This window comes from Phacochoerus africanus, chromosome 15, assembly GCF_016906955.1.
Source record: "Phacochoerus africanus isolate WHEZ1 chromosome 15, ROS_Pafr_v1, whole genome shotgun sequence".
Classification (NCBI taxonomy): domain Eukaryota; kingdom Metazoa; phylum Chordata; class Mammalia; order Artiodactyla; family Suidae; genus Phacochoerus; species Phacochoerus africanus.
Window position 1 is genome coordinate 16,518,575 of NC_062558.1, and position 27,522 is coordinate 16,546,096.

Below are 27,522 nucleotides of genomic sequence, written 5' to 3' on the forward strand. Positions count from 1 at the left end.
TACCTTCTAAGATGGAGAAAGCATCACGCAGAGAGCTTGGCTCCCCCCCCACCCCATCCCCAGTAGAGTGAGGGATAGGGGGAGAGAGAATGAGGCTTTTAGAGACTGAATCCTTAATAACTGGAGGAGGAGGGGCTTATCAGTCCTGGGGGGAGGGGCTGGTAATGGCTGCACAGAATGGTTTCCCATAGCACTGATAAGCCAGCTCCTCCAGGTTCTGCCTTAACTGTGGAGTCTACTCAGGCAAAGAGGCAGTTTTCTGAGTCATTCAGACCACACACACACACACAAAACAAAACAAACAACAACAGCAACAAAATCCCACATTGCTTTTTCCCATGATACTGTATTGGACTTGACAGTTTTACTTGAATTAAATGGAAGGAAGCTATGTGGCCCACAGGCCCAGAGGATCCCAGTTCATATTGCTAAGCAAAGGAGACAGGCTTGCAGGCAGCTAAACCGTTTATTTAAAAATCACAGGGTATTCACCAGTCCCCACCCCAACTCGCAACCCAGTTTTCTCAAATAGTATGTTTAATGCACAACTAATCCCGAACAACTAGACTCAACCTGATGTTTCCCTGGGACCAGATGGAGGGTTTCAAACATGTCATTCCTTGTTGTAACACCAAATCATCTTTCAGTTCATTGGAGAGCAAGGAATAAAGAGTGGGGAGACCTGAAGATTTTTCTGTAGGAGGTGGGGTCATTTGCTGCTTGTTTGTTTGCTGCTCCCCTTGCTGAAAGAACTTAGAACAAACAGTGCACTTGCTTTGGCAGAGGGAGTTTTCAACCTTCATTAAGTACATTGCCTAGAGAAGAGGCCAAAAAAGGCATCATTCTAAATTAAGATGGCAGTAAATACCTTCTGGAAAGATGGAAGCCAGTAGCCACTAGGCGAGTGCATGATTGCCTTCTATTTAAAGTGGGCTGTTGCCTAGAGGGGACATTTGGTCTTTAGGATAAAGCAGGAGCGCAGGAAACAAAAACTGTGTGTTTGTTGCTTTTATTTGAAAAGAAGAAAACGCAAGCTAAGTCTGTAACTAGAACTTGGCCATGGAAGAAAACTGGTGCGGTTTTACTGGGAGAAAGTAGCCGCCGAGCCGCCTGACCATCGTCTTCGCTTTCCAAATCTGGTTTTCATATTCTCTCTCAGTAATCACCCAAAGCCATAACTGTCTCTGAAATTATTCATTAAAGTCTTTTTCAGGGATTCTCACAGGATGACTCTTTTACGTTTATGATCTTCTGAGAGCAATGACATCAGCTTCAGTCTCTTTTCCGCTTTTAATTAATGTGCTGGGAAGACGAGAGGGGCCGGGGCTGTGTCCGTGGGGAGGAGGCGGGCGGGGAGGGGGTGGAATTTGCCGGCTCTCTGCTCCCGGTCAGCTGAGCCCAGGCGCGCAGACATCCTTTGATTAAGGAGGGTATTTCGGGGAGTGCAGGCTGTGCAGAAGATCACGGCTGTGCCCTGTGGTGCTGTCAGCTGTGACAGATCCCAGATGGGGCCGCTACTGTATGGCAGATTGAGTTTCTCAGCAGAGAACCTCCCTCCCTCCTAAACGTCTTCAAAAACCTTCTCCAGATACTCCAGGTCGCTTCGTGTGAAACTGAAAAAGTCCAACCCCAAAGTTGGTTTTGCGTGCGTGTGTGTATGTTAGGTTCTCCCCCCCACACACACACACACTTCTTTTTTCTCTGCACTTCCTCCTCCTCCGAGCATCTTCGACCCACAGGGCTAGCCGGCTGCTAAGAGCGCAGACCTGGCGGCCCGGTGATTCCTGTCTGCCCCGCCCGCAGCGCCTCGCCTTCGACTCAGCACCGAGGGGCCCCCCCCACAAGGCAATCCGGTGGGTAGGGGCGCGGCGTGGGGTAACTCAGGGCACCCCAGGCAGCTAGGTGGACAGCCGGCCGGGGGAGAGCTGGGGGCGGGAGGATGGAACCTCAGGAAGAAGCGGGGAGCGCCCAGCCCGACCTGGGCCCGCTTCCCATTCCCGTCTACCCCAGCGGAGCGCCATCACGCCAGCCTAGGCAAATTCAGGAGCCGCGCGGAACTGGGGAAGGGGCGGGAGCGGTCTGCTCGGGCCAGGAAGGCCGTGCCGGCGGCCTCCGGAGCTTCGGGAATCCAGTGTGTTCCCGGGTGGGGAGAAAGGGGCGATGGATACTCCCAGGTGAGAGAGGACACAGCGGGACTCTGCTTTCCACACAACCAACATCCGCCCACTTGAGAGTGGGGCCCCATGTTTCGTCTTCCTGGACCCAGATCGGGTTGGAAACTCGATTGCAGAAACACTTGGACTTATTTTTAAACCTACGTTTATTTAAAAAATAAACAGCCCCGTCGTTACCTCCTCCGAGGCGACGGAGATTCCTCCCCCGCGCCCGTCTCCTCCCCAGGGTGCCTAGGCCGGGAGAGAGGGTGAAAGACGCGCCGCACTCCGATCTTGCTCGGACCTCCAGACCCCACTTATCCGTACCCCAGGGTCCTCTTAACTGGGGAGTTCCACGTGTTCCCAGGTGCCTCGGCCGAGGGCGGAAGAGAGAAAAGGAAGGAAGGGCAGAAACCTGGAGAGAGTGAGTTTTGTTTTGTTTTAATTTCAAGATAAGACATTTTTCTCTCTTTATAAATACCGGTGCAACTGCCCGCACCTACTCCCATAACCCTCCGAGCCAGGACAGCTTAGTTCAGCCTACAAAAGAGCCTCTAGGGAACCGAGAAAGGAGCTAAAAATACCGCAGACGCGAGGCCCAAGGTGCTGCGGTCGGAGGCAGGGCCAGTGGCTTCTCCCGGCCCGGCCTGTCCTGGAGGGGCCGCCTTCTCCACCTCGAGGGCCCGGCTCGGGCTTAGCTGGACGAATTCCGTCTCTTTGAGCGCCGACCCGGGCCTTTTGTAGCAAAGCCTTCTGGTCCAACCTCTGGTAAATTCAGCTGCCGTGCTTTTGACTCTTTCTGCTCTTCTGCAGACTCAGTCTTAGAAAGAAAAGAGGTGAGACCACCAGATCCTATTTTATGTCAATAGTAATCCGGCCTGGCTGTTCCCCACTCCCCACTCTGTATAATGATCTCTATGGTGTATGTAGTTGCTTGCAATCCGGGGGCTCTAGCTGATTTGGGAGAAACCTGTTAACCTCTATTATAGCCCTCTCCTGGGAAAAAAAAAAAAATCTGGCTATTATTCCCCCCACGATTCCCCTGGTTATCAAGTAAAATCACAAAACTCTGTAAAACAGCAAAACACACACTGAATTTCAAAACTCCCGCTCAGCCCCCTCTAGAAGGCAGCTTTTATTTTCACGGCCCACGCCGGATGAAAGTGGCTTATTTTGATTTTTTTTTTTTTCTTGTACCCACATGCCTTGTAAAAGGTTCCCGTGCACGGGCCAGGCCCCCCTCTGATGACCGCAGGGCCTTGCTTCCAGACTTCAGCCCCCGCCACTCGGTTTTTAAGTCCTCGCCTGGAGTCGAGGTGTAATTGCGACCCCGCCCGAGCCGCGAGCCTCCCGGGGGGACATTTGGCCGGGCCTGCGCTGGGGCCAGGACCTCCCAAGTGGCGGACCTGGGAGTCCGGAGCGGCGCGGCCCTCTCCCTCCCCGCCTCTCCCCTCCCTCCCTCCCCTGCGGACTCCGTTTCTTCTCTCCGGACCTTCAGCTCGCCCGCGTCAAGGGCGCGCAGCACTTCTCTTCCCGTCCATGTTTCGTTTTTTTCTTGTCTCTTTTCTCTCCAGCATCTTTTTTTACCGCTCTCTTCATCTCCTTAGAAAAGCAGAGTGGGGCTTTGTCCGAATTTTGGAGAAACCAAATGAGCCTCTGGCCCCGCGGGCGCCGAGGCGGAGTGGCAACCGGGCGCGCTTCTGCGTAACGTCAGCGCGCGGTGTAATTTACCTTCCCCGGGAGTCTGTCAATATGACTAATTTCCACTGGGGTCAAAAAGCCTTTCTCCGGCAGTCCATCTTGGAACGCTCTCTTACGCAGCAGACCGGGTTAGTTGTTTTGTTTCCAGCCCTAGAAATAAATACTCTTGGGGGCGTTCCTGCCTGGGCAGCCGAGAGGAGCAGAAGAATATATACACGGTGTCAATTAAAGGCAGTTTTCCTTGAACTACGAACTGTGATTGTGCTTAAATGACAGCGACCTGCTAGCCTTGTAGTTCACATTACCTAACTCGTCCTTGATACCAAAGCTTTTTTTAGAAACAGGAAATCAAAAAAGAGAAATAATTAGTGCTCCAGTTTTCCTCTGTTGCGTGTCGATCCCTATTGAAACGTTTTCTCCGCGTTCTGGGGTGTGATTTAAACATTGAGTATGCGTGTGGGGTTTGCTAATCTGGCCTAGACGGACAATAAATCATCCAGGTGGTATTTTACAAAAATTTCAAAACTTCTACTGACTTCTAAGTATGAAATCAGTGCTGCGGATTCAAACGTTTTCCTGGAAAACGCGGCGAATTGACGCTGGTTGTGTGATTCGGACTCACTTTAAGAAATGGAGTGCAAGAAGTCAAAGCGGCTGGAGGGGCCAGGCGATTCCTGTTGGCAGGGTCCTCTCAGTCTGGAGCAGTCCTTGGGAGATGGGGGAGGTAAACCTCTCCAATCCGGGTCCAAAAAAAAGGGAAAGTCACCAGAAAACCCATTTCCCTCCCTCCAAGGCTCTGGCACTGAGGCCCCAACAAATAAACTTCACCGAGTTAAATTTTTAGCAAACTTTCTAGAAAAAGCACGTGGTCTGTAGGTGAGTAAAGTCTTGGACTTAGGGCATTTAGGAGCTTCGACAGAACCCACCGAAACATAAGAACTAAGAAATAGAGGCAGAAGAGAGGCAGCCTCACAGAGGCTCCTCCACCCTCCACCCTGGGTGCCTGACCTCTGCCTGCGGGAGTGGGCGGCACCCGGATCCCATCTTCCACTCAGACCCGCTTACCTACCCGCGCCCAAAGCGGAGTGCGCGCACTATCGCGCGTATGCAGACACGGACTTCCTCTTTGCCTCTCTCTCTCATCTATTCGTGCTTTTATGAACTAATGAAAGTATATCCTTTAGGGAAAAGACTTTATAAAAAATGAAATATGAAGAACCCCTTTGGATATTCCCACTCCAGGCCAGACTGATCTTATTTTTTTTTTTAGTACAAACACCTTGATTCCTTCTGTTGCTTCCATAATGACTGTTATTTTTACTAAATGATGAGAATTGGTTCTAAGTGACCTCTGCTCATTCCCTGTGGAAAGAGGGAAAGTCTCCAGCGTGAACATGTATCTTTGAGGGAAGGCATGGGAGGGCAGGGGAGAATTGTACTTTCTATCCCTTGTCATATTTGGAAAACACTGCCACCATATGTTCCAGCTGCTGCAAACATCTGGGGAAACTAAGGGCTCTTTCAACTTCCTCCCCTTCCATCCTGCCCTACTGGTTTCCCCAAATGGCACTTTTTGGGGTCTCATAAACATTGCCCTTTTCTTTCCTCTGGTCCCTCTTCTGAAGCCTCCCATTTTCAGATATAACTGAGTACCTCCTTAGAAATCCCTTGGTTGATCATACCACCTGTTTTCATGGGAGAAGAGGGTCTGATTTTGTGTTTGGGGGAGGATTGTATAGTAACAGGAGTGGGTAGAGCAGAGATGATTCTCCTTGTGGTTTTCTATATACCATACCTTTAAATATAAGCTTTTAGGAGTCTCTTTCATTTTGCAATTGGCCTTTGCCTTAGGAGTGGTTTAAGTTGTTTATTAGCTACAGGAAAAACTGCTGGCGGTGTAAACTGTAGTGTGAGCTGATGAGATGCACCTCCGTTGGGGTAGAGTTGTTTATTTGCATATTTTTTTTAAGAGCGGTGGAGTTCTAATTTAAAGGCTCATAGGCATCCAGGGGCCATTTAACGATCTGGGGGTGGAGTGAGTAGGTTATTCAACTCACTGCTTAGCTGACCGGTTGGTTTCCGAATTAACATCACTAAGGGAATTTTGACCCTTCTTTTTTTGATTCAGGCTTCCTGAGTAGAATTTGCCTAATAAGGACTTTTGTAGCTGGTTAAAGGGAAAGGGGCAGGTATGCTAGGACAAACTGTTCAGCCCATCCTGAGCGGAGAAGAGGGGAGGGCGCTGACCAGCAGCCATTCCTAGGGAAGGGTCTAGTCCTCCCTGTACAAGAAACGGTCCATTTTCAAGCATCTATGAGGAGATGTCAATCCTTTTTCAGTTGTGTCCTAACTTAGCCTTTCCACTTAGGCCTGAGGCTTTGGCCAGTCCTATAAATCCATGTTTCTAGTGGCCTGGCTTACCTGGAGGAGCAAATGGCTTTCAATTGGCAAATATTCCCATGTGGGAACAAGAGTAGTGTTCACTTCGCCTCACCTAAAATTTCACACTTCTGCATAAAAATGTTATTTTCTAGTCAGATTTCCAATTTATGACCCATTGAACAAAACAAAAAGCTTATTATATATTTTTAATCCCATATTCTCAGTAGATGGCCTCTAGATCCCCTCCACAAGTTGTGACATTATGTTTAAATATATTCAGCATCTAGTATCTATCATATATAACCTGATCAGATTCATTTCTAATGATTAGGCAATACATTCTCAAGGTTCAAAAATATACAAAATGCATCTGTGAATAGCCTTTCTTCCAGTTGTTATTCATTTCTTGCATATTCCTCCAGAGCTTCCTAATGCATAGAAAAGCAAATAGGAGGAGATGCTCTTGGGATCCAGAAGGATGCAAGTTACTCCATTTGTATCTGTTCTGCTGATCTGAAGGCCTTGGGGGATGGGAGGGAGATTTCTAGAAGCTTTGAAGAATTTAAAGAGGCTCATGCCAAATACAATCTGGTCAGGGTGTGAGATGCCTCCTGATGGTAATTTTGAAATATCTGAGGAGGAAAAGACAGGGCACATGCCGAACAAATGAGCACTAAGGCGCCAAACTGAATTGGCTTTTCTCTGTGGCTGAATTCAAAGTGTAAGGAAAAAGGGAAGGAGGAAAGAAAGAAAAGCAAGCAGAAAAACCAAGGTTATCAAATTTGAAACTGTGAGAATGTGGCTCCTCATTTTTTTGGGTGTGCCCCCCAAATTTAAAAGAACTAAATTGTTATCCATCAAATAATACACAAATTTCCTCTTAAGATCAGAGAGGTTTTGCCACGGTCTGGCCTGTAGATCTTTTGCATGAGTTATAAATGGTGTGTGTGTGTGGGGGGGACTGGGAAATGCACATGTGTTTTAAAACAACTGAGATAAATTCTGCAGCATAACAAGTTAGTATATGTAGACTTGATAGCCATCCTGAGTTCTGCCCTTTACATTCAAGAAGACAAATGGAGTTCCTGCCATGGCGCAGTGGTTAACAAATCCGACTAGGAACCATGAGGTTGCGGGTTCGAACCCTGGCCTTGCTCAGTGGGTTAAGGATTCTGAGTTGCCATGACCTGTGGTGTAGGTCGCAGACACGGGTCAGATCCCTCGTTGCTGTAGTTCTGGCGTAGGCCGGTGGCTACAGCTCTGATTAGACCCCTAGCCTGGGAATCTCCATATGCCCTGGAGCAGCCCTAGAAAAGGCAAAAAGACAAAACAAACAAACAAACAAACAAAAAAAAACTATTCAAGGAGACAAAAATAAAGCCAGAGTTCATTGCTCCCTATACAGAGCAGATGGCAACTTGACTTATATAGGTGCAGCCTTCAGAGAGCCTAGGAGGTCTTGCTGCCCAAGAGTGACTGACCCTGACCATTCTCCATCTAAGAATCAGATGCAGATGAAGAAGATCTGCTAGGGATGGGGCCAGTTCTGCTATCTGTGCTGTTGGGTGACTTCCTGGTACCTGTTCGGAATTGCAGTTGCTAAATTGGCTCAAGCTTCCCTGATCCTTATAAGTGAGGTTGAAAGCATCTTTAGCTTCTTGATGAACTATATCTAGCTATTACTCTGTGCACGTGTGTGTTTTCAGGGACAGGGTTGCTAAGTCTCCATGCCTTCTATTAAAGCCAAACATTTCTCCTCTTTCACTTTGGGATTTTTCTGCCCCTCTCTCATAATAATATCACATGCACTAATAACAATAAAATCTCACTGCTGAATCTCTTTCCCTTCTCTGAACAGATTCTTGCCTGTCCCTTTTAGGAACCCACTGCCAGGTTTTAGCCTTAGTTACTGTGGTTAAGCCACCTTCCAAAGGAGGATAGTTTTCAGATCACCCACTGAGTTCAGCTGATGCCCTGGTAGGACCAAAGGGCACTGGTAGGTGAAAAGAACCTCAAAGCCCTGCCCCCTGCCTCCCTGAAGCTGTTCATCAGACTGGAAGCCAAAGGCTCACATAACTCTAATTAATGTGTGCATATGTTGGCCAGCCTCTTGGCCAGTTTTATGGGATTTCACTGGTGGTGCTTGAATCATCAGGGTCAGATGAGGATTAAAGGTCCTGATGAATCACGTGACCATAAGTGGTCTTGGATGGTGGCCGTGATCAGACCTACCCCTGGTGTTCTCTACCCTGAGGCTCTTTTTCATGCCCAGAAAGGAAGGCTAGTCTGGGAGGAACCAGCCGAAGATGACACCAGCAGAGGTTTAAAACGTCCTCCTCATCTGCCTCTTGGCACAGAACATTACTGGAGTGAGGATGTGTGCATGTGTGTGTGTCTTCAAACATTCAGAAATACAGAAGAAAAGTTTTGTCTTAACAGTATAGAGTTTGAGTGAAAATGGGTCTTTAGAGTTCTAACCCCTTCTTTATAGGTGGGAAGACTCAAGTTCAAAAATGCTCCTGGTTCCTGGCCAGCAGGTGCAACTAATGAGGGAAACTAGGGCTGCGGAGTTTCTCTCTTCTCCTTGGGTAGTTATTTCCCAAGACCTCTCCTTTAAGAAAGATGAAGGTATAAACAAGGAGGAGATGGCAGTAGGAAAAGTTTTGAAGAAAAAAATGATGTAGAGGGCCAATGGGAAGAAAAGTAGCTTAAGAAATGATAACCTAGGGGTGGGTTACTGGAGGCCTATCTTCACACTTCCTGAAAGCTTTTATTTAGTGGACTCCAAGGCAGCTATTAGAGGTTGATGTTTTCACATCACAGATACTTTGTCACGGGTGTGTTTAAGCCAGTACAGGAGGACAGATTCTTCTCCCTTGAGAAAACGGAATGGTGTTTCCAAAAGTGAAGCAGCTCTCATCCAAAGCACTGGTGGATCTGGTGACAAAAGGGACCCGCACTTAGTCTAGAGCCTGGAAGTTGTCAGGCGGCGGGGAGGCAAAGTAGGGGACATCTAGAACTGCGGTGTCCCATGTTGGTGCGCCGGGTACTGGGTTCCAGGAGGCTGGTTCCTTGGGCCAGAGAGAGGCTGGGGCCCAGCCAGGGGACTAGCCACGATCTCACCACCACAGAAAGATAAGATGAAGAGAGTTCAGGAAGAGAGAGATTGCTTACTTAGTCAGGGAACCAGGCTGCTGGGTCTCTTCAGGGGAACCATTCACCCGCGGGGCAGCCAGATACGGTTCCCTGTCCGGACTGAAGATACTGCTTGGGGGTCTCTCTTTAGGATGGGGGGCCACCCCCCACCCTAAAACTGACTCTCGGTTTTGCACAAATTCAGTTTTAAAAAAAAAGTTTTGTCATTCTTTGGCGTGCGCTTCCGCGGGGTCTGAGGCTGAAGACTGTCGGGTCGGATACAGAGGGGCCTGGGCAGTCGTCGGTGGTCTTTCCTTAAGCCTCAGAAACAGAACCCGACAAAATGAAAAATCAGCAAGAAAACTGAAGAGCCCCCCCGCAAACCAGACTTTCAGGACCGGGAGCAGTTTTCAGGCCTCAGCGTTCAGGTTCAGGTTCGAAATCCGAATAAATGGAGCCCGGTCTTGGATTACACCCCGGGGACAGCATTTTAATGTAAATGTAAAGTATGCTTGTCATAATCACTTGCGGGCCCTGAAGCACCGCTAGAATCTCTGTTTAATTAAGGGGGCAGGAGAGGAGAATTACCAGCTAATTAAATCCAATCCTATTTGCAATTCACCCTCAGCTGCTGCCGACTTTAAAACGCGAAACTGCTTTTTAAACTTGCCCACATATGAATTTTGTAAACACAGGTGTAGAGAAACTAGGGGACCAGGGGTGGGAGAGAAAGAAGGAAAGAACAAACGAGAGAAAAGAAAGACGGCGAGAGATGCAGGCCTCCGGACCGAGTCTCGAATTTCGGCTTCATCTCCCCGGCCGCTTCGGGCTCCCGGCCGGGGATCGGAGTCGGTCCACGAAAGAGGCCATTTCCACTCTTTCCAGAGGTTGAGGTTTCGCTTTTCCTCCCGGAAGAATTCCTCGCAGCTCGCGGACGTCGCCTGGTGCAGAGCCCAAGGGCGCTGAGCAAGCCCCGCGCGCTGGCCGGGAGCGGTTCGGGAGGCCGCGGGGAGGAAGTGAGCTCACGGGGGAGACAGGCCCGCGACGCCGGTAGGAGCGCTGGGCCGCCGGCGCCCGCGGAGGAAGTCCGAGCGCGCGCTCTGTTTTTCGCGCCCGCGGGAAGTAGCGCGCCGGGCCTAACTCACGAGGCTCAGGCCTCGAGGACCGAACCTGGAGGCTGGGGTCCCGGGAGCGCCGGGTTCTGCCTGCCGGTCCAGTACCCGCGGCCCCGCCCTCCCACCACGCGAGCGCGCCCGGGCCCACGCCCGCCTCCTCTCTGCTTGCATAAGCACCCCTGGAGACGCCAGGTCGTGGAGCTCGGGTTTACGATCCCAGGGTGCTCACCAGGGTGACTACAGTCGCCCACTCGTGATTGAGCTCAGTACTCGTGCTTCAGAATAATGCGCTGCGGGTCTGTCTCCAAACCCATACCGTCTGCCACCGAACGCGCAGTGGCCCAGTGGTTCGGCTGCAGTCGGGTCTGGAGAACCTGGAGGCCGGCTGTCTCTCCCCGCACGAGACCCTGAAAGCAGAAAATGGGAGCAGGCGGTACGAGCGTTTCCAAACTGACTAGGCGCCTGACCAAGCAGGGCAACACCTCTTCAAAGGGAGGCCTTGGTAGCTCGGCCCCCGGGCCGCTATGTTGCTCCAGGAAGACTGGCCTTCGAGAGCCTCTCATTCGGTGGCAGAGCGCATTGGCGTCAGGGGCTGGTTCTCTGCTGTACTGGGAGACCACGGCTCCAGGCCTTGCTGGAGGACCCTGCCCTCTCCCGTGGAGTAGGCGCCTGGGCTCCAAAGCAGCGCGGGGATGCGGCCTAGGACCTGGCTCCCTGTGAAGCCTGCTCGTGGTTGGGGCGTCAAACAATTAGGGACTGGGGAGGCCCTGGAGCTCGGAGCTTGGAGAACCTGAATACATCTGTGTAGGAGGAAGTTCGGGTTTAGAGTCAGACCACAAGGCCAGGCCCTTGTCCGCAGGGCACACTGTGGGGATGCTCCTCGGGTTTGTGTGCTCTGGAATCTCCCGGAGAAGTTTGTATCAACCAGGACCACGCCTTTTCTCTTCCATCCCACCTCCTGTAGAAAGTGCCTACATACCTCTTGTAATCTACCCAGTGGATCCACAGTCTGTCTCATTCTTTTCAGCCTAACCTATTTGCATACTCCAAGTCTTTCCAGGGGAAGTGGTGAAGCCACCTGGTGTCAACCTTGTGAATCAGGAGCAGGGAGCATTACTCAAATTTCTGGAGTGTGCTGCCAGCTTGAGGGGGGGGGTGGTCTTGATGTGCACCCCACTCCCTCTCTGGCCCCTCATCCCTCCCCCCCAAGTCCCCTCTCTGTTCCCTCATCCCTCCCCTGCAAGTCCCCTCTATACTACTACTTGCCACGTCATTGCCTCCTGGCACCACGCATGGGCAGCAGAGACTCTGAGCCTTGCAGGCCAGGCCTGGGAGGGGCCTTGCTGCCTGCTTTGGAAACTCTCCATTTTCCCACAGTATTTCACATTCATATTACTTTTCACACCCTGTTAGGCAGTAATAGCACTGAACCTGCTAAATACTTCCATGCGCCAAGCCAGCCCTCCCGCAAAGCTACGGAGGCCTTCATCAGACTTCTCCTGATGATGGGAACTAGGACAGCTCTCGGCATGGGTCCTGTTGGCTTCCTTCTCTCCTCTCTTGGGATCTATTTCCCGACCCCAGAAAGGCTGGTGGGCTGCACAAGTATGGAGGAGGTCTTAGCCTTGACCTTCAAGCAGGTGGAGGAGGCAGTTGTTGGGGAGGGAAGGGTGTGGGGACTGCTCTGGCTTTTGGTAATTATGTGTGGCTAGATGGACGATTTTTCAATGAACAAAGCCTTGCTCCAGGCCTCGGTCAGGACCAGGAGTATGACCTGGGCTGCATGGTAGGCACCACCTCCTGCCTTCCCTTCAGGAGCACCAGGCCCCAGGCATCTGGGCAGTAAGGCACACAAAGAGAGCTTCTGCTGAATCCAATGCCCCTCACTCTCTTCTGGCTGCCAGGAAGCTGCAAGGAGAACAGCAGCTCCTCCAGAGACCTGGGGTGGGGGCAGCGGTGAGGGAGTGGGGGGCGGAGGTGGAGCCAAGCAGGAGAAAGTGGCAGAGCAGAGGAGAAAGTGGTCAAGATGGTGAGGAAGCCACACCACTCCCTACATCAAGAGTAGGTAGCTCTTTGGCTGCTGAATGGCCTCTGTTGATTGGCACTGGCTCCCAGATATACAGCACCAGGAGGAGTGGGTCCTCAGAGTCCAGTTACAGTGCACTGGACCTGGGTTGCTGCATCTACAATGTAGCCCTCAGCTGGGCCTGGCCCTGGGTTCCTAGAGCACACGGTGGGGCTGGGGAGTAGCTCCCTCAGCAGGACTGAGGCCAGTGGCCCTGAGGCTTCAATCTGAAAAGTCGGGGGAAGGCAAGGGTAATCCTCTGCCCCTCCTTCTGGGACCCCAACTCCAATTCTTCCATCAAGAAAAGGGGAGCAATGAATTTTGCTTGCTCCTTACCTCCAGGACAGCAGGGTGGGGGAGGAAGGAAGTTTTTTTTGTGTGTGTTTGTTTGTTTTGTCTTTTTAGGCTATATTTGCAGCACATGGAGGTTCCCAGGCTAGGGGTCAAATTGGACCTGCAGCTGCTGCCTACACCCCAGCCAGAGCAACGCCAGATCTGAACCACATCTGCAACCTACACCACAGCTCACCGCAACACCAGATCCTTAACCTACTGAGTGAGGCCAGGGATTAAACTCACGTCCTCATGGATACTAGTTGGGTTTGTTACCGCTGAGCCACGACAGGAACTCCTGAACTAACTTTTAATGGGAGCCTGTTATGTGTGGAGCATTTTACAGGTTGCATATTGTTTAATCTTCACAAATTGTAAGAGGAGTATTTCCAGACCCTGTGTACCTGCAAGGAAACTGAGGTGCAGAGAGGAGGGACCTGGCCAGAGCCATAGATCTGTGCCTGCAAACAAACTCCAGGCCTCTCAGTACCATTCTGTGCTTCTAGCAATGTCCTGGGAGTTGATGACACACTGAGGGGTCCTGCAGCCTGGGACAGGTCTCCTGGTAGCCTTGGGAGGGGGTCGGGCTGCCTTCTGTGAGCCTCCAGCATGCACTCCTAGAGGGTGATGGTGGCAATGGGAAATCCCAGGGTAGGGACTTAAAGTTTTGGACACTACACAAGCTATAGTGCCTTTACACCTATTCCTCCAAAATATCCACAAGTCAGTTACCAGACTCTTAGTCAACCAGAGGAGTCCAGAATCCATCACACACATGTCCCTCAGGGTCACTTTTCTTTCTCCATCATACCAGGGTTGAGAAGATTTAAGCTCTCATTCACTGAACTTGTTCCTGCTCTACCAACAACATCTAAACTGGTCCCAGAGGGTGGCTCTTCAGCCTGGGGAGGCCTAGGAAGGGATTAATGTGGTTCCTAACTTCTAAGAGTCACCTGAGCCCTTCCTCTACTTGTCAGGGCCAGTTTAGAGTCTGTCCAGTGAGCAAAAGGGACAACTCCCCCCAAGTTGGGAGGATGACTGAGTGGGACTCTGGAAACCCACGTGTCAACTTTTGGTGGTGAAACCCCTGGAGCTCTACCTCCCACACACTGGAGTCTTTTGTTTGTTTTCTTCGGTTGGTTTTTGGTTTTGGCCTTGCCCAAGTCATGTGGAGGTTCCTAGGGACAGGGACCGAACCCAGGCTACAGCAGTGACCTAAGCCACTGCAGTGACAACACCAGATCCTCAACCTGCTATGCCAGAGCAGAACTCCATTTTTTCCCCAAACATTGTTATTTGCACACAGCCACCTCCCAGCACTTGGTCAAGAGTTGCTTCAGGGTATCCTGGACCCTCCTCCACCATTTCCCTTCATCTACAAAGAGGCTGTGTAGTGACTGCTTGCTTAGGCTCTAGAGAAAATGCATTAGATTTTGGATTTGAAGCATTTGCAGAGGGAAACGAGAGGGTGTGAGAGAGCAGAAAAAGCCAGAGGCAAGGAAGATGAGTGTGTAGGCCTGGGGTGGGAGACTATTATGGTTAGGGAGTTGACTGGGGAAGCTTTTTTTCTTTTTTTTTTTTTTTGTCTTTTTGCTATTTCTTTGGGCCGCTCCCGCGGCATATGGAGGTTCCCAGGCTAGGGGTCGAATTGGAGCTGTAGCCACCGGCCTACGCCAGAGCCACAGCAACGCGGGATCCGAGCCGAGCCGCGTCTGCAACCTACACCACAGCTCACGGCAACGCCGGATCGTTAACCCACTGAGCAAGGGCAGGGACTGAACCCGCAACCTCATGGTTCCTAGTCGGATTCGTTAACCACTGCGCCACAATGGGAACTCCAGGGGAAGCTTTTTTTCTGTTTCCTCTCCTACAAAGACAGTCTCAGTCCCAATCGTCTCCATCCTCTATTTAGGTTTACCTTTCCCTTTTTCTTTTCTCTCCGGGATGCTGAGCCTGGGCAAGAAAAATTAGGGGGCAGGAGCCCACATTCTTCAAATGAGCACACCAGCACAGCCTGGGTTCTCTGAGATGGCTGTGAGCAGGGATGGCACCAGTGATGACATCCACAGCTGCTGCTCTGGTATCCACTCTGGCTGGGTGAAGCCCAAGTTTGCAGTAGTGCAGGGCTGCCACGCAGTTATGCGAAACAATTAGACTATACTGTGCTTATGGCTGGCAGAAAGAGAAGACTCTCCTGGCGTACTTAAGAAGACTTATTACCCCACATTTCCTCCCTGCTGCAGGTTTAAGGTAAGTCTCTTTTTGCTAAGGATGACAGCCGCCTCCCTTCCAAAAGCCTTCAAGAGTTAGGACAGAAAGGCAATTCTTGCAGAATTAGGAATGTGGATGATCCTACTTGAGCTCCTTCCCAGTTGATGTATTTTGGGGCCAGGTATACCTGCCTGGGTCCTGGCTTCTGGACTTACTGGCTTGGCGATCTTGAGCCAGCATCTTGGCCTCAATTTGTCTTTGCCTTTGAAAAATGAAGATATGTGCACAACAAGAGTTTGACAGTGCTGCTTCTAGCCCTGGTGATCCTCAATGTTGCATATTACTCATCTTTGGGAAAAATCCCTATTTTCTTCCTGTAAATGCAGGAAATGTGACAGAAGGCATTGCCATCACCCCTTCCCACCTCGAGGTGTGGCTTTCTAAGTGACCACCTCCCTACCCTGACCAGCAACCCAAGACTCTGGATCTCCAAGTCCTTCCCTTGGGTCTCACAAACACCTTGTTCAGTAATTGACAGTCTCAGACCAGTGGGTGAGATCTAATCCTTATGTTCTAGAGCCAGTTCTATTACTGCACATCTGAGAAGCTTACATTTGACCACCCCAAGGGCTGGTCCCTCAAAGAGGGCTGGAACCAGCTGGATCCTTTTTTTTTTTTTGTCTTTTTTGTTGTTGTCGTTGCTATTTCTTGGGCCGCTCCCACGGCATATGGAGGTTCCCAGGCTAGGGGTTGAATCGGAGCTGTAGCCACCGGCCTATGCCAGAGCCACAGCAACGTCGGATCCAAGCCGCGTCTGCAACCTACACCATAGCTCATGGCAGCGCCGGATCGTTAACCCACTGAGCAAGGGCAGGGACCGAACCCGCAACCTCATGGTTCCTAGTCGGATTCGTTAACCACTGCGCCACGACGGGAACTCCTGGATCCTTGATACCAGTGGAGCAAGGTCTCCTACCCACTTGCCTGGCAGGCCAGGCCACACATATATGAGTAGGGAGCCTGGGAGTGAGAATGATGCAATGGCCAGCTGGCCATAGGGACTGAGAGGTGGCAACTGCACTAGCTATGACCAAATGCAGGGATTTGGGCCATAGGGAGCTGCTTGGGTAGCCCCTCCACCTTCCTTGACCCAGGGAGAGAAGGGTTCAAGATTGGCCAGTGCTGGGCCCCTCTAACTGTGCACTACTTCCCAGGTAATCCTGCATTGTGTGCCAGGCTCCCTTTTAATTTTTGTCACTGAGAAAAGTAAATACCTTGCATGTATTTCCACACTGGTCAGGCCCAAATTATGGAAAATTGCATTCCAGTTAGTTACTCAGCTGATGGGATAGGAGGGCGCCAGGAACTATACATAAATAGGAAAAAAAAAATGTTTAGTTTTGACTGTGGAGTGTCCAGAACTGACAGGTTGGTGGCTGGAAATCGGAGCCACCTGGGTCAGTGAAATTGGAATTAACTTTGTCCCACCGGAGCAGTCCCTGGCCGCCAGGAGTCCTTCCAGGGCTCACATTCAGCCAGCACCACCATTCAACTGGGACCCAGTAAAATCTTTTAGAACTTGCAAACTTGGAGAGAGAGGAAAGTAGCCAGGCAACAGAAGTGCGGAAACATCCTCTCGGTCACGTGAACTTTATTGCAGATCAGGAAGTTATCTAACAGCTGCCAAAAATCTTCTGACTCCAGAGCTCCAAATGTTGACTGTTTCTCACACCTCACCACCGGGTATGGAGTCGGCTGCCCGGGGGTTATTCGGATTTCCTCTTCCCTTTCGGCATCCATCTACCCCCACCTGCCTGGCTGCATTTGGAGATGATTTCCTTTTTTTCATTCCCGAGACCATGTGGCTCCCATACTTACCTGGGCTGGCTCTTTCTCCACCCACCCTCCTAGGGGGATTTTCAAATCTCCTGAGAGGGGAAAGCCAGGTTGAGGAAGGGTCAGAAAAAGGAAACCAAGTCGAAGTCCAAGCGTGCAATATTAAATTCTTCTCTGGGTGCCTTTGATTCATTCCAGGAAAAAAAAAGTGAAGCACAAGAAGTAATTTTAACAGGTGCCCTCCCTTTCTTCCACTAACGCACCAATTCCCAGTCCTGAGCCAGATTCATGGGCAGGAACCTGGCCTTCTGTGGCCCTGTATCCCTGGAAGGGCCTGGGAAGATCTGAGCACACAGGAGGCACTGAGACAATAGAGCTGGTTGACAGATGGGGGGACAATTATTTGAGAGAAATTGTTGAGAGAAGGTGCCCATGTGCATATCCTGTGCCTGTTCAGTTAACTATAGGCTCACAAATGAGATCGACTCAGGAGGATCTGCCCCCCACCCCCTTTTTTGCTTTTTAGGGTCACATCTGAGGCATATGGAAGTTCCCAGGCCAGGGGTCCAATGGGAGCTGTAGCTGCTGGCCTATACCACAGCCACAGCAATGCAGGATCCCAGCCACGTCTGCAACCCACACCACAGCTCAGGGCAACACTGGATCCTTAACCCACTGAGTGGGGCCAGGGATCAAACCTGCATGCTCATGGATGCTAGTCAGATTCGTTAACTGGTAAGCCATGACAGGAACTCCTGCTCCAGCTTTCAACACAGTACCCAAACACAAGGGATCCCGTTCTAGCTGAGCCGCTGAACAGACAGGACATCACTGTGACTTCTGACGACAAGGTCAGAAGTGAGCAGACCCCACGAGGGTCAGGGTGAGCCTGAGCCACATTCGGGCCAGACAACCAGGAGCAGGGACCTTCCTCGTGCGTCCAGTGAACTTACGTGGGCAACAGGGCGTCCGGGTGGTGACAGAGTACCTGCAACCACGGATGCCGTGGAGAGGCTGAGACTCTTGGTCCCTCGCTTCCTCAATTCCCTTCTTCTAGGCAGCTAAGGGCAGAGGCTGACGTGTTTGAGCCCTGGGGCTTGATCATGACTAACTGCAGGGGCCCCGGCATCACCCACCCCGACGTTACCACTAGCCTAGGTAGCTGCTACTCTGTTTTGGTGTTAAGGTTCCCCTTAGCCAATTGTAATTAGGCACAGGCGCCGCTACTGCCCACGTGGCACGCGCCCCGGAAGCGCTTTCCGAGAACCGGAAGCAAGGCAGCTCTCCTGGGCCAGCCCTCCCGTCCCGCCCATTTGGGTGGTGTCCCAATTGGTGAAGCCTAGCTTAGCTCGAGAGCTGGGTCCGCGCCCGAGCAACCTTCCGCACCTGCAGCTAGGCTGCGGGGCTTTTCCCCTCTGGGGTTTTGGCGGGTGGCTTCCCGGTGCTAAGGAGGAGCCCGAGCGGATGTAGGGCCCTCGGAAGCCCGTCGCGCCGCTTGGACACGGGTAGAGGAAGGCAAAGGAGACCTGACAGTCGGCGCGTGAGGGCCGACTGAGAAAACTCCAGAGAGACGAGGGTCTCTGGCCACCGTGGGCCGGACGCCTCGCGTCCAGCGCGGCCGGCGTCCGCGTTGGAAAAGACAGGGGCCAAGGGCGTCGCGGCAGCACCTAGGTCCACGTGGCTGGTCTGCCGGGGGCTCGCGTCCTGTCCGCGCTGTGTTCCTGTCTGTGGGGCTCAGGCGCAATTGGAGAAAGAATGATGTCTTTACTTTCAGGAAAAACATCAAAGACCAGGGCGGCGCAATGTGGAGCACATATGGCGGTCTCCGAAGGCCGGGCCTGCCAAAACACGTTTCTCAGGATTTTCCTCCTTCCCTTTTTGTCCAGCCCCGCCCCACCCCCACCCACATCCTTTTTTTCTTTTTTCCTCCCCAAATGGAGGGAGCGGCGGGCTCGGGTTACCGGGGCGTCCTGTGTCCGCTGGAGGCTGCAAGGCGATCTATCCACAAGGCCTTTCTGGACCTGTCTCTCCGGGAAGGGACTGTGGGGATGGCAGATCCGTGACTCGCCCAGGACCCAGCGCAGAAGCTCCAGGTCGCTTTTGGCAGTTTACCTGCAAAAGCGGGTAAGTTTTCCTGTAGGTAAGCCTTCCTTAATGTCGAGTTACACCTGAATCTCCAGGTGCAGCTTTCTGTAGATAGGGCCACTTAAATACTTAAGAAGGTAGTGAAGGCAATAGCAATAGTCTACAAGTCTGGCTTTACTTTACTTTTTTTGCTTTATTCTAAACAAAATATAGATGCCAACCTCCTCTCCCTCATTAAGAGCTATTTAAAATTATTATTCATACTATTATTACCTAGGTCACTATTGCAGTTTTTTAAATTACCTAGCAGAGAGAGGTAAAGGATAGTTGGCCCAAAGTGCAGGCAGTTTGCTTCAGGAATTTCTCAAGATGAAATCTCAGAATGTGAAGGGTCATTAAAATGATCTAGTCTCAACTTATGAATTTCCCTGAAGGTGAGTTGAGACCCAAAAAAGTAATTACCTGCCTCGGTACATACACTGGGATGGAGCTGGGGAAGTGCCCTCTTTTCCGGGCCTGGCTCTGCAGAGCTCACTGTCCCACACCGCCCTCAGCGGAAGGACAAGCTGAATAATTTCCTCTTTTAGCTGCTTCCATTAAATGGATTCCTATCGTTGCCTCTGACAAATGATCTCAGGATATTCTTCTTCAGCAAATTTATATGTAGGGTGAGTATTAAAAGCAGGGGTAAACTCTCTCATTTAAGAGAAGATCCATGCCATCCAGAACACAGCTTTTTCTAACGCACTATTGATGATGGTGGGGGAAGGAAACACACCACACATGGACCTGATTAAACATGAATCTTATCAAATCTTCCAGTTGTCTGGTGACTTATATGACTTATACACTCAGACCAGTGGGCAAATTACCTGACAAGCAGTTAGAAAATCTGAACTTTACATCTGACTTTGCCATCAACCTGCTGCATTATCTTGACCAGTCATTTTCTCCGGATCTGTTTCTCTCCATATACGTATTTTTTAATTTTCATTTTTACTTATTTAGTATTTCTCTGTGTGTGTGTGTATATATATACACACATATACATATATTACCAATTTTTAATCTTGGTGATCTGTTGGTTCATAAATCCAATTTCTGTTCTTATATTCTCTGATGCTGTTTTATGTATCAGCATACCATGATCCGCTTACACATAGCAGATGGAGAAGCAGCAGAGGCAACACTAGCAGCCTGCTTAGTGCATTAAATACTCGATGAGTATTAAACTTACAAAGTGCGTTAGAGCTCTTTCCATCCTTTCTTCTTACAGATGAGCACATGAGCCCAGAGAACTGATTTCCCCAGGTCACACAGCTGAGTCCAGGATGGCTTCTTGCTCAGTGCCATCCTCCTACGTGAAATTTATTGCAAAGATGGACTCCAGGTTTAGGTGAGCATGGGACAGATCTTTCTACCATCCAACCATTGGCACTTCTCTCCCTTTCCATTCACAACAGGGTTAACTGGAGGAGAATATAATAGTCTTAGGTTCAGGAGTACAAACTTAAAGCAAAACTCAAAGTCAGTACCATGTCACTTATGTGTACCTCTTTAAACATACCAGCTCTACTGGGTGGACTTTGAGACCCCAAGGACCTTTGGAACAGAATTATGTTTCCTCCAATGAGGATACAGTAGCAAGTCTCAGTTGTTTTTAGAGTCATAAATTCAATGTAAGAGAAAAATCCATGATCAAGCTTAATAAAGAGGCAGGATAATAATTAATAAATTTAAAAAGTAAGGCCAATGTTCAGAATAATATTCAACTGATCCTTTCTCCTCACACAATAAACTCCCAAATTAACATTAGGGGCAGGTGGAAGAGCTAACAAAGGAATCATGCACTCTTAATAGTAAGATGGTTAAGCTGCTCTTGCCTGCTTTTGGGGAGCACCTTCTCGATGTGAGATTATTTCAACTGTCTGCCATGTTGAAAGTTAAGTCTGGGCACTTTCTTCTTTCTACTTTGGTTGACCTTGATAAGCCTGATTGATGCTGCCTGGCAGGAATCCAGAGCGTTTCAGAGGAACACTCGTAATGTATTTCCCATGGGTGTGTAGTGCAGCAGGCAGTTTCTCTACACTAAAGCAGTCTCTTCCTCTATCACCTGCACGCCAGGGGACCTTGACAACTTAGGGGCAAAAAGAACCCCACACAGCACCAGGTCTTGAGGGGATCTCCCTCAGCAGGGACCTTACGCCTGTGGGAAGGGGCTGCCTGGCCCAGGCAGTGACTCTAGGATGTTGCCATAGGCCGGACTGGAGGAAAGATGCTCACCTAACATCCTTTTGCACCTGAGTCTGGGTGATTGTATAAGGGCTTTGTTGGAACTCTGACTGTGCAACTGAGTACAAAGAGCATTCCAGCCATTACGTTTAAACTTAATCTTAGAGTCCTGTTACACCTTTTCTTATATGAAAACCTTTCCCTGTTAAAAACTTATTTTCTGTGTTTGTTATGAGGATTAAATGAGAAAAATCTAAAAAAGTGATTGTCATAGTGCCAGATACATAGTAAGTACAAGATACGTATTGGCTATTATTATTATTGGGAATTTCCTTTGTGGCTCATCAGGTTAAGAACCTGACTAGTATCCATAAGGATGCAGGTTCAATCCCTGGCCTTGCTCAGTGGAATAAGGATCCAGTGGAGGCTTGCAGCTGCAGCTCCAGTTTGACCCCTACCCAGGGGAACTTCTTAAACATTTTTTTTAGGGCTGTACCTTTGGCATATGGAAGTTCCCCAGGCTAGAGGTCGAATCAGAGCTACAGCTGCCAACCTACACCACAGCCGCAGCAACTCATGATCCAAGCCACATCTGTAACCTACACCACAGCTCATGGCAATGCCAGATCCTTAACCCACTGAGCGAGGCCAGGGATGGAAACCACATCCTCATGGATACTAGTCAGATTCCTTTCCGGGGCACCTAGCCTGGGAACTTCTCTAAGCCACAGGTGTGGTCCTAAAAAAAAAGAAAAAAGAAAAAAGAAAAAAAAATATCATTAACCATTCTATACTCAGATGATGCTGATGACGTATTTCTCTACAATTCAGACCTCCTCTAGAAGTACTAGGCCTGAATATCCAACTCTTACTGGAGGCATTTCTATGTCCTTAGTAGATATTCTTAAATTTTTAAAATTCATCATGCTCAAAATGGAATGTATTTCTAGTTCCTCTCACACACTCTGTTCTCCTAGTCTCTGAGTGACATCACCATCAGGCGGAAGCTAGGTCAGTAACTTGGCAACAGTCCCCAGGTCCTCCTAAATATCTTTCTAATCCACCCTCTCTTCTCCTGCCTTCGTAATGACAGGTACTGAGTTCACCTGCATTGCCAGCATTTCTCCTGCGGCAGCTGTGCTCTCAGTGTCTGTCTTCACAGAGCCAGAGCCATCTTTATACAATGCAGTTTGATCGTGTCTTTTTCTTGCTCTAAATCTTTTATTTTCTCCCTGTAGACATTAGGAAAACCCACACTGAACAGGTAATGCTCCTTACATAACATCTTTCTCACCTTTACACACGCTGAACCTGGCTCTGCTGAACTGTGTTGAACACACGAATTTCTTCTGCCTTCATGTCTGTCTGCATGTGTTGTGTCTCTACATGTGTTGTCTCTCTGCCTGGTGCACACCTCCCTTTTTCTCCATAAGGTAGAGGTCATTCTACTTGCTCTTCAAGATTCAGCCTAGGGTCTTCTCTTTTTTGAAGCCTTCACTAAGCCACCAGCTGATTATGGACTTTATATCTACAGGATTGTAATTTCTCTCTTTTCCAATAGGTGTAAGTTCCCAAGGGCAGTAGAATACATCTTCAGTCTTTGTGGCCACAGTGTTTTAGTGCCTGGCATGCAGTGGGTGTCTGTTGCTTGTTTGTTGAATATGAGAATGGCCCAGAATTAGAATGAATGCTTTTGGTTTTATAGCTTATCATCATGATTTGGGAAAAGTTATTTTTTTCCTGCTGCAGTTTTTTTCACCTGTAAAATAGGGACTAAAGATGCCCCCTAATGTTATGAAGATTAAATGAAAAGTGAATGTAAAAGTTTCCTGTAAACCATATAGATAGTACTGAGCATGAGTCTTTATTATCATAAATGCAAGCCCACATGCACATAATATGTGCTTATGATATGCATCCATGTGTCTGTTGGTACACTTTCTAGATATACCTCTTTAGATTCCCCCCTTTAACAGGTATGCTGATATAGGTGGATAGATAATTACTTTCACTAACTGGCCCTGGTTCTAGATAAAGCAGCTTAGTAGCAGTGTCCTGCAGTTAGCACTCCTCTGTGAATTCATTACATCCATACACACAAATACAAACTTAGTGCAAATTTATGGCACACTGAGCGGGTATTAGAGTCCATGACCATCTTTACTATGACTGTAATTATACTTTTCTACTAAAGGGGTAAGGTTGAAAGCACTTCCTTGCTAGGCTTTCATTTTATTTTCACATTGGTCACTTGGAGAAGTTACTGAAGGTGTAGCTTTTCCCATTTTGCTTGTGAGCAAACTGAGGCATATGCAATTCATTTAACCATCTTCTACTGCTGCAGTGGAGATCCCTCACTTCTGTCTTTATTTTCCTATGAGTTGGTGTTGGAAGTTTGAATAGGATAGATGATTGGTAAAACTAGCTAGATCAAGGCAGAAACCAACTGGTGCTTATTTATAATGCTTTTGAATTGCCACAGTCATGTCTGCACTTGGGCCTGACCTAAACATGGAATCCAAATCCAAGCTCCTAACATCAGTAGTGGGGGAAATTCCTGGTCTTTCAATTCCCGGGAGGGTAATTGCCTCTCCTTCCGCAGCTCAGGGTTGCCAGCTGCCCAGCTGCCCCTGGGCTTTGAAGTAGAAGGCGCTGGGGGCTTCCTTCCCTGTGTGAGGTCTGTGGGGAGTTGGGGGGAAGGACGGCAAGGCCCCTTTTCCCCCTCTTCAACCTCTCACCTCTTGTTCTGCTTTAAAAGCCAGGTGGTGCCAGCCCTCAAGCTGTGCCCAAGCCAAGCCTTGCCCCAGGTCATCCAGTCCTCATTGGGCACAGAGCTGGGAGGCAGGGTGCGGCTGGGCTGGCAACCCCTCCCTGCTCTCTGTGCCCTTCCCCGCTGGAGGTGGCGGTTCTTCTCTCCCTGTGCACCCCTTGTGGGATGACGGCCGGTCTAAAGGAAAAGAGGTATCCTGTGTGCCACATGGAGTTTTGGGGAATGGAAATAATTAAAGCTATGAGGCTTCCTGGCTCTTCACAGTGTTTATGGTGGGTTTCGATTTGGGGAAGGAGAGCAAGGAGCAGGGCAGGCGGGTTCCAGTCTTGTAGCATCCTTTATCTGTCTGTCTGCGATGCAGATGATGTGTGGCCCTCATGTGCGTGGTTCGGGACAGGAGCGGGCATGCGTGTTGTGTGTGGGCCTGCCTGTGCCTGAGTGACAGAGTATGTCCAGGTCCTAAAGAGGCAGAAACTGTCCAGCCGTAGAAGGAGGGCTTTGAGCTTCTCTCTCATGACAGCTGAGGGTCTGAATCTATTAGAGAAGGCACACATTTCAGCTTTCAAGCCCCATTTTTTTATCCTTGAAATATTTCCTGTCTTTGAACTACCGTTATTTAACATGGGAAAGAGAGAAACTCCATTATGCGATTATATTGATTTACTTGATTTAAACCAAACCAAACATCTTGAACAAAAATATTTGTTGAAACTTAGAAAATAAGTACTTATCTGGTAATGAAAATTTAGCTATCCACATGTGCTGCTGTTTCAAATCATCACCAAATTTGAAGTTAAGATGAATCCAATAAAATAAAAATAATTTTTCGTATTCATTGGAATACTAGGAGCAGAGTTGGTGTGAATGGCCCATAGCAGTTTTAGGATTTTAATTGAAATGGCAGTAACACACATAAAAACACAGAGTTCTCAGCAATGCTGGTCATGATGACAGTATGCTATTCATGCTGCTTTTTCTGTGATGCCAGTGGTGTGTCGTAGTGTAGACTTTAGAGATTTTTGTACCACAATTTGCAAACCATTAGTAAATCATGAAATCAATATTGTGGGATTTGACTAGAATTTTTTTCTTTCTTTTTGTATTTTTTTTAAGGCCACACGTCTGGCATATAGAAGTTCCTGGGTCTAATTTGATTTGCTGCTGTGGGCTTGTGCCACAGCCACAGCAGTGCCAGATCCTTAACCCACTGAGCGAGACCAGGGGTCAAACCCATATCCTCACAGACACTCTGTCGAGTTCATAACCCACTGAGCCACAACGTGAACTCCTTGCTTAGCATTTTTATGATATTGGTTTTTTTGCCTTTTAGGGCCACACCCTTGGCATATGGAAGTTCCCAGGCTAGGGGTCAAATTGGAGCTGTAGCTGCTGGCCTACTCCACAGTCACAGCAACACCAGATCCAAGCCGTGTCTGCGACCTACACCACAGCTCATGGCAATGCTGGATCCTTAACCCACTGAGTGGGGTCAGGGATAGAACCTGCGTTCTCATGGATGCTAGTCGGGTTCATTACCAATGAGCCACAACAGGAACTCCTTGACTGGCATTTTTAAAGTGGAATGAAAAAGAGTGGAAAATGTTAGGAGGAGGATAAGGATATTCTTTCACAAAACTTTTTTCCCACATACATATATAGGTGTACTGAATCAGTGCAAACTATATTTCATATCATGGATTACAGTTAAAGTTTGAAAGCTGTGGTTGTAGAAAAACTCATGTTTTTCCAACAAGGTTTCCATTAGTGTTGTGTTCTTGGGGTTTAGGGTACAGGGTTGAGGCTTCTACTGCCGCCTCTTTCTCTGCTCTGAGCTCAGTGCTATGTATCCCCTTGTGTATCAGGTCCCCTTGCAGGCCTGACACTGAGCATGACCCTCAGTGAGAAGGAGATCAGGAGGTGGGTATTCAGTTTTTAAAATCTCAACACAGTGGGTTCTTTTCTGGATATGAAAGTTATACTTGATAAGATATTACGTCAGCCCTAAGGCCCCAGGGAAAAGATTGGCACAGAAGAATGACATGGAGCCCCGGGCCTCAGAGAGGAATGTGGCAATGGGGAGATGGGAACAGGACTTCTGCAGCAAAGCCCAATAAGACACCTGCTTATTCAGCCTGGGTATGGGAAGGGGAGGGGCCGCTGGTGTCAAGTTTTGGAGAGAGGAGTTGTTGTCTTATCTTAGCAGGGACAGGTAGAATAGTCTTAGAGTAATTTTGGAGCTCAGGGATTGTCACTAGGAATGAGGAATGCTTCTGTCCCTCCTCCCCAGTGTCTAAGGGAAGCAGATATTACAGGAGCTTGATTAAACTATTTTTTGGAGGGCAGGTCTTTTTTTGTTAAGAGGTTCCTGTTTCCTGGTAAAAAATCCTGACCTCAGGAATGTCAACCAGGCCCCTCTTTCTTCCACACCAGATACTAGGATTGGTTACCTGAGCCAGACACAGATTGGTGTGGCCTTTCTTCTCTCTGCCCCTGAAAACATGCTGGTCATGGCTTTGACCCCATCCCATGTGATCAACCAGAAGAAAAGATACAGATTTGGAGTTGGGGGTGATGGACTAGCCCAGGCTCCATCTTAGCTTGACTGGAGCTCTGCTGAGGTATGTGGCGTGTTCATCCCTAGTTATCAAGTGGCCATTGTTTCTACTTTCTCTTGTTCCAGAAATGTGTAATTCCTGACAGCAGGAGTTCTCAAATTTTGGGGTGCTGGAGAAACAGCTGGAGGGCTTTTTAAGCTGTAGATTGCTGGACTCCACCCCCTTTGAGGGACTTAGTCTGGGGTATGTTTCTAACATACCCAACACCAGGGCAAGGTGAAAGGCCTCCTGAGATCTTGGCCTTAATACCACCTTAATTCCATGAATCAATCCTGCCCCACATTCCCAATCCAGCCCCCTAACACTCAAAGCTGCCTGGGGATTGGATCTGGAGGAGAGTGACTCAGGCACTAAAACCAGCTCTGAGTAGTTAGTATTGGAACTCTCCATCCCGAGAGGACTCAGGAAAGTAGGGTTCTGGGGCACCTTACTCGTGGCAGGCCACTAAGGACTGTGGTTGACTGTCCCCAGAGGAGAGCCATGCTGCTCTCTATAGCACTCCTTGTCCTGTGAGGCCCAGGGGTACAAGAACTAGAATTCTCATCTTGGTTCTGATAACAAAATGCAGTGTGCAGTCCCGTAGGATTTGAAAGGCAGAAAAGAGATGTGCACCTCAACTGTATAGGTGCACAAGAGGGCAGCGGCCGCGTTCCATGCTACCTAGTCCCCAGCTGTGAGGGTGTGGGGCTCTCATGGCTACTGTTCCTCCAGTCCTTCCACTTGACAGCTTGTCTTAAACCCCCTGAGCTTGAAAGATCTGGAGTGTTTTCTGTTTCTTGTATTGAACCCTGACAGACATAGGGAGAGGCTGTTTATTTATTTATTTATTTGCTTTCTTTTTTTTTTTTTTAAGAGCCACACCCCCAGCATATGGAAGTTTCCAGGCTAG

The 27,522-nt window shown here is 49.2% G+C and overlaps 1 protein-coding gene and 1 long non-coding RNA gene across 9 annotated transcripts in view; one reads left to right on the plus strand and one right to left on the minus strand.

Annotated features, from left to right (window-relative positions):
- Positions 1-2,040: 2,040 nt before the first annotated feature.
- Positions 2,041-5,945, minus strand: LOC125116913 (uncharacterized). The gene is made up of 4 exons (XM_047762624.1): positions 5,912-5,945; positions 3,351-3,755; positions 2,738-2,967; positions 2,041-2,568 (listed from the first exon to the last, which is right to left on the minus strand). Exons 1-4 carry the CDS (start codon positions 5,943-5,945, stop codon positions 2,041-2,043), a joined length of 1,197 nt encoding a protein of 398 aa, XP_047618580.1.
- Positions 5,946-17,643: 11,698 nt separating this feature from the next.
- The window catches only part of LOC125115903 (uncharacterized), a 108,653-nt gene continuing 98,774 nt past the window's right edge, over positions 17,644-27,522 (plus strand). For 6 of the 8 annotated variants that reach the window (XR_007132201.1, XR_007132195.1, XR_007132199.1 and 3 more), the window contains exons 1-2: positions 17,644-19,055; positions 20,293-20,412. This is a non-coding gene — a long non-coding RNA (uncharacterized LOC125115903). Of the gene's footprint in view, positions 19,056-20,292; positions 20,413-26,448; positions 26,637-27,522 lie in introns of all 8 variants that reach the window. The other 2 variants (XR_007132196.1, XR_007132197.1) reach the window with 2 other exon arrangements.

Coding starts and splice junctions, on each gene's coding strand:
- LOC125116913 (XM_047762624.1), bottom strand. CDS start 5,945: ATGTTAATTCGGAAACCAACCGGTCAGCTAAGCA. Junction 3,756..5,911: donor ACCAACCGGTCAGCTAAGCA/GTGAGTTGAATA, acceptor TGCTTTTCTAAG/GAGATGAAGAGAGCGGTAAA. Junction 2,968..3,350: donor ACCTTTTACAAGGCATGTGG/GTACAAGAAAAA, acceptor TCTAAGACTGAG/TCTGCAGAAGAGCAGAAAGA.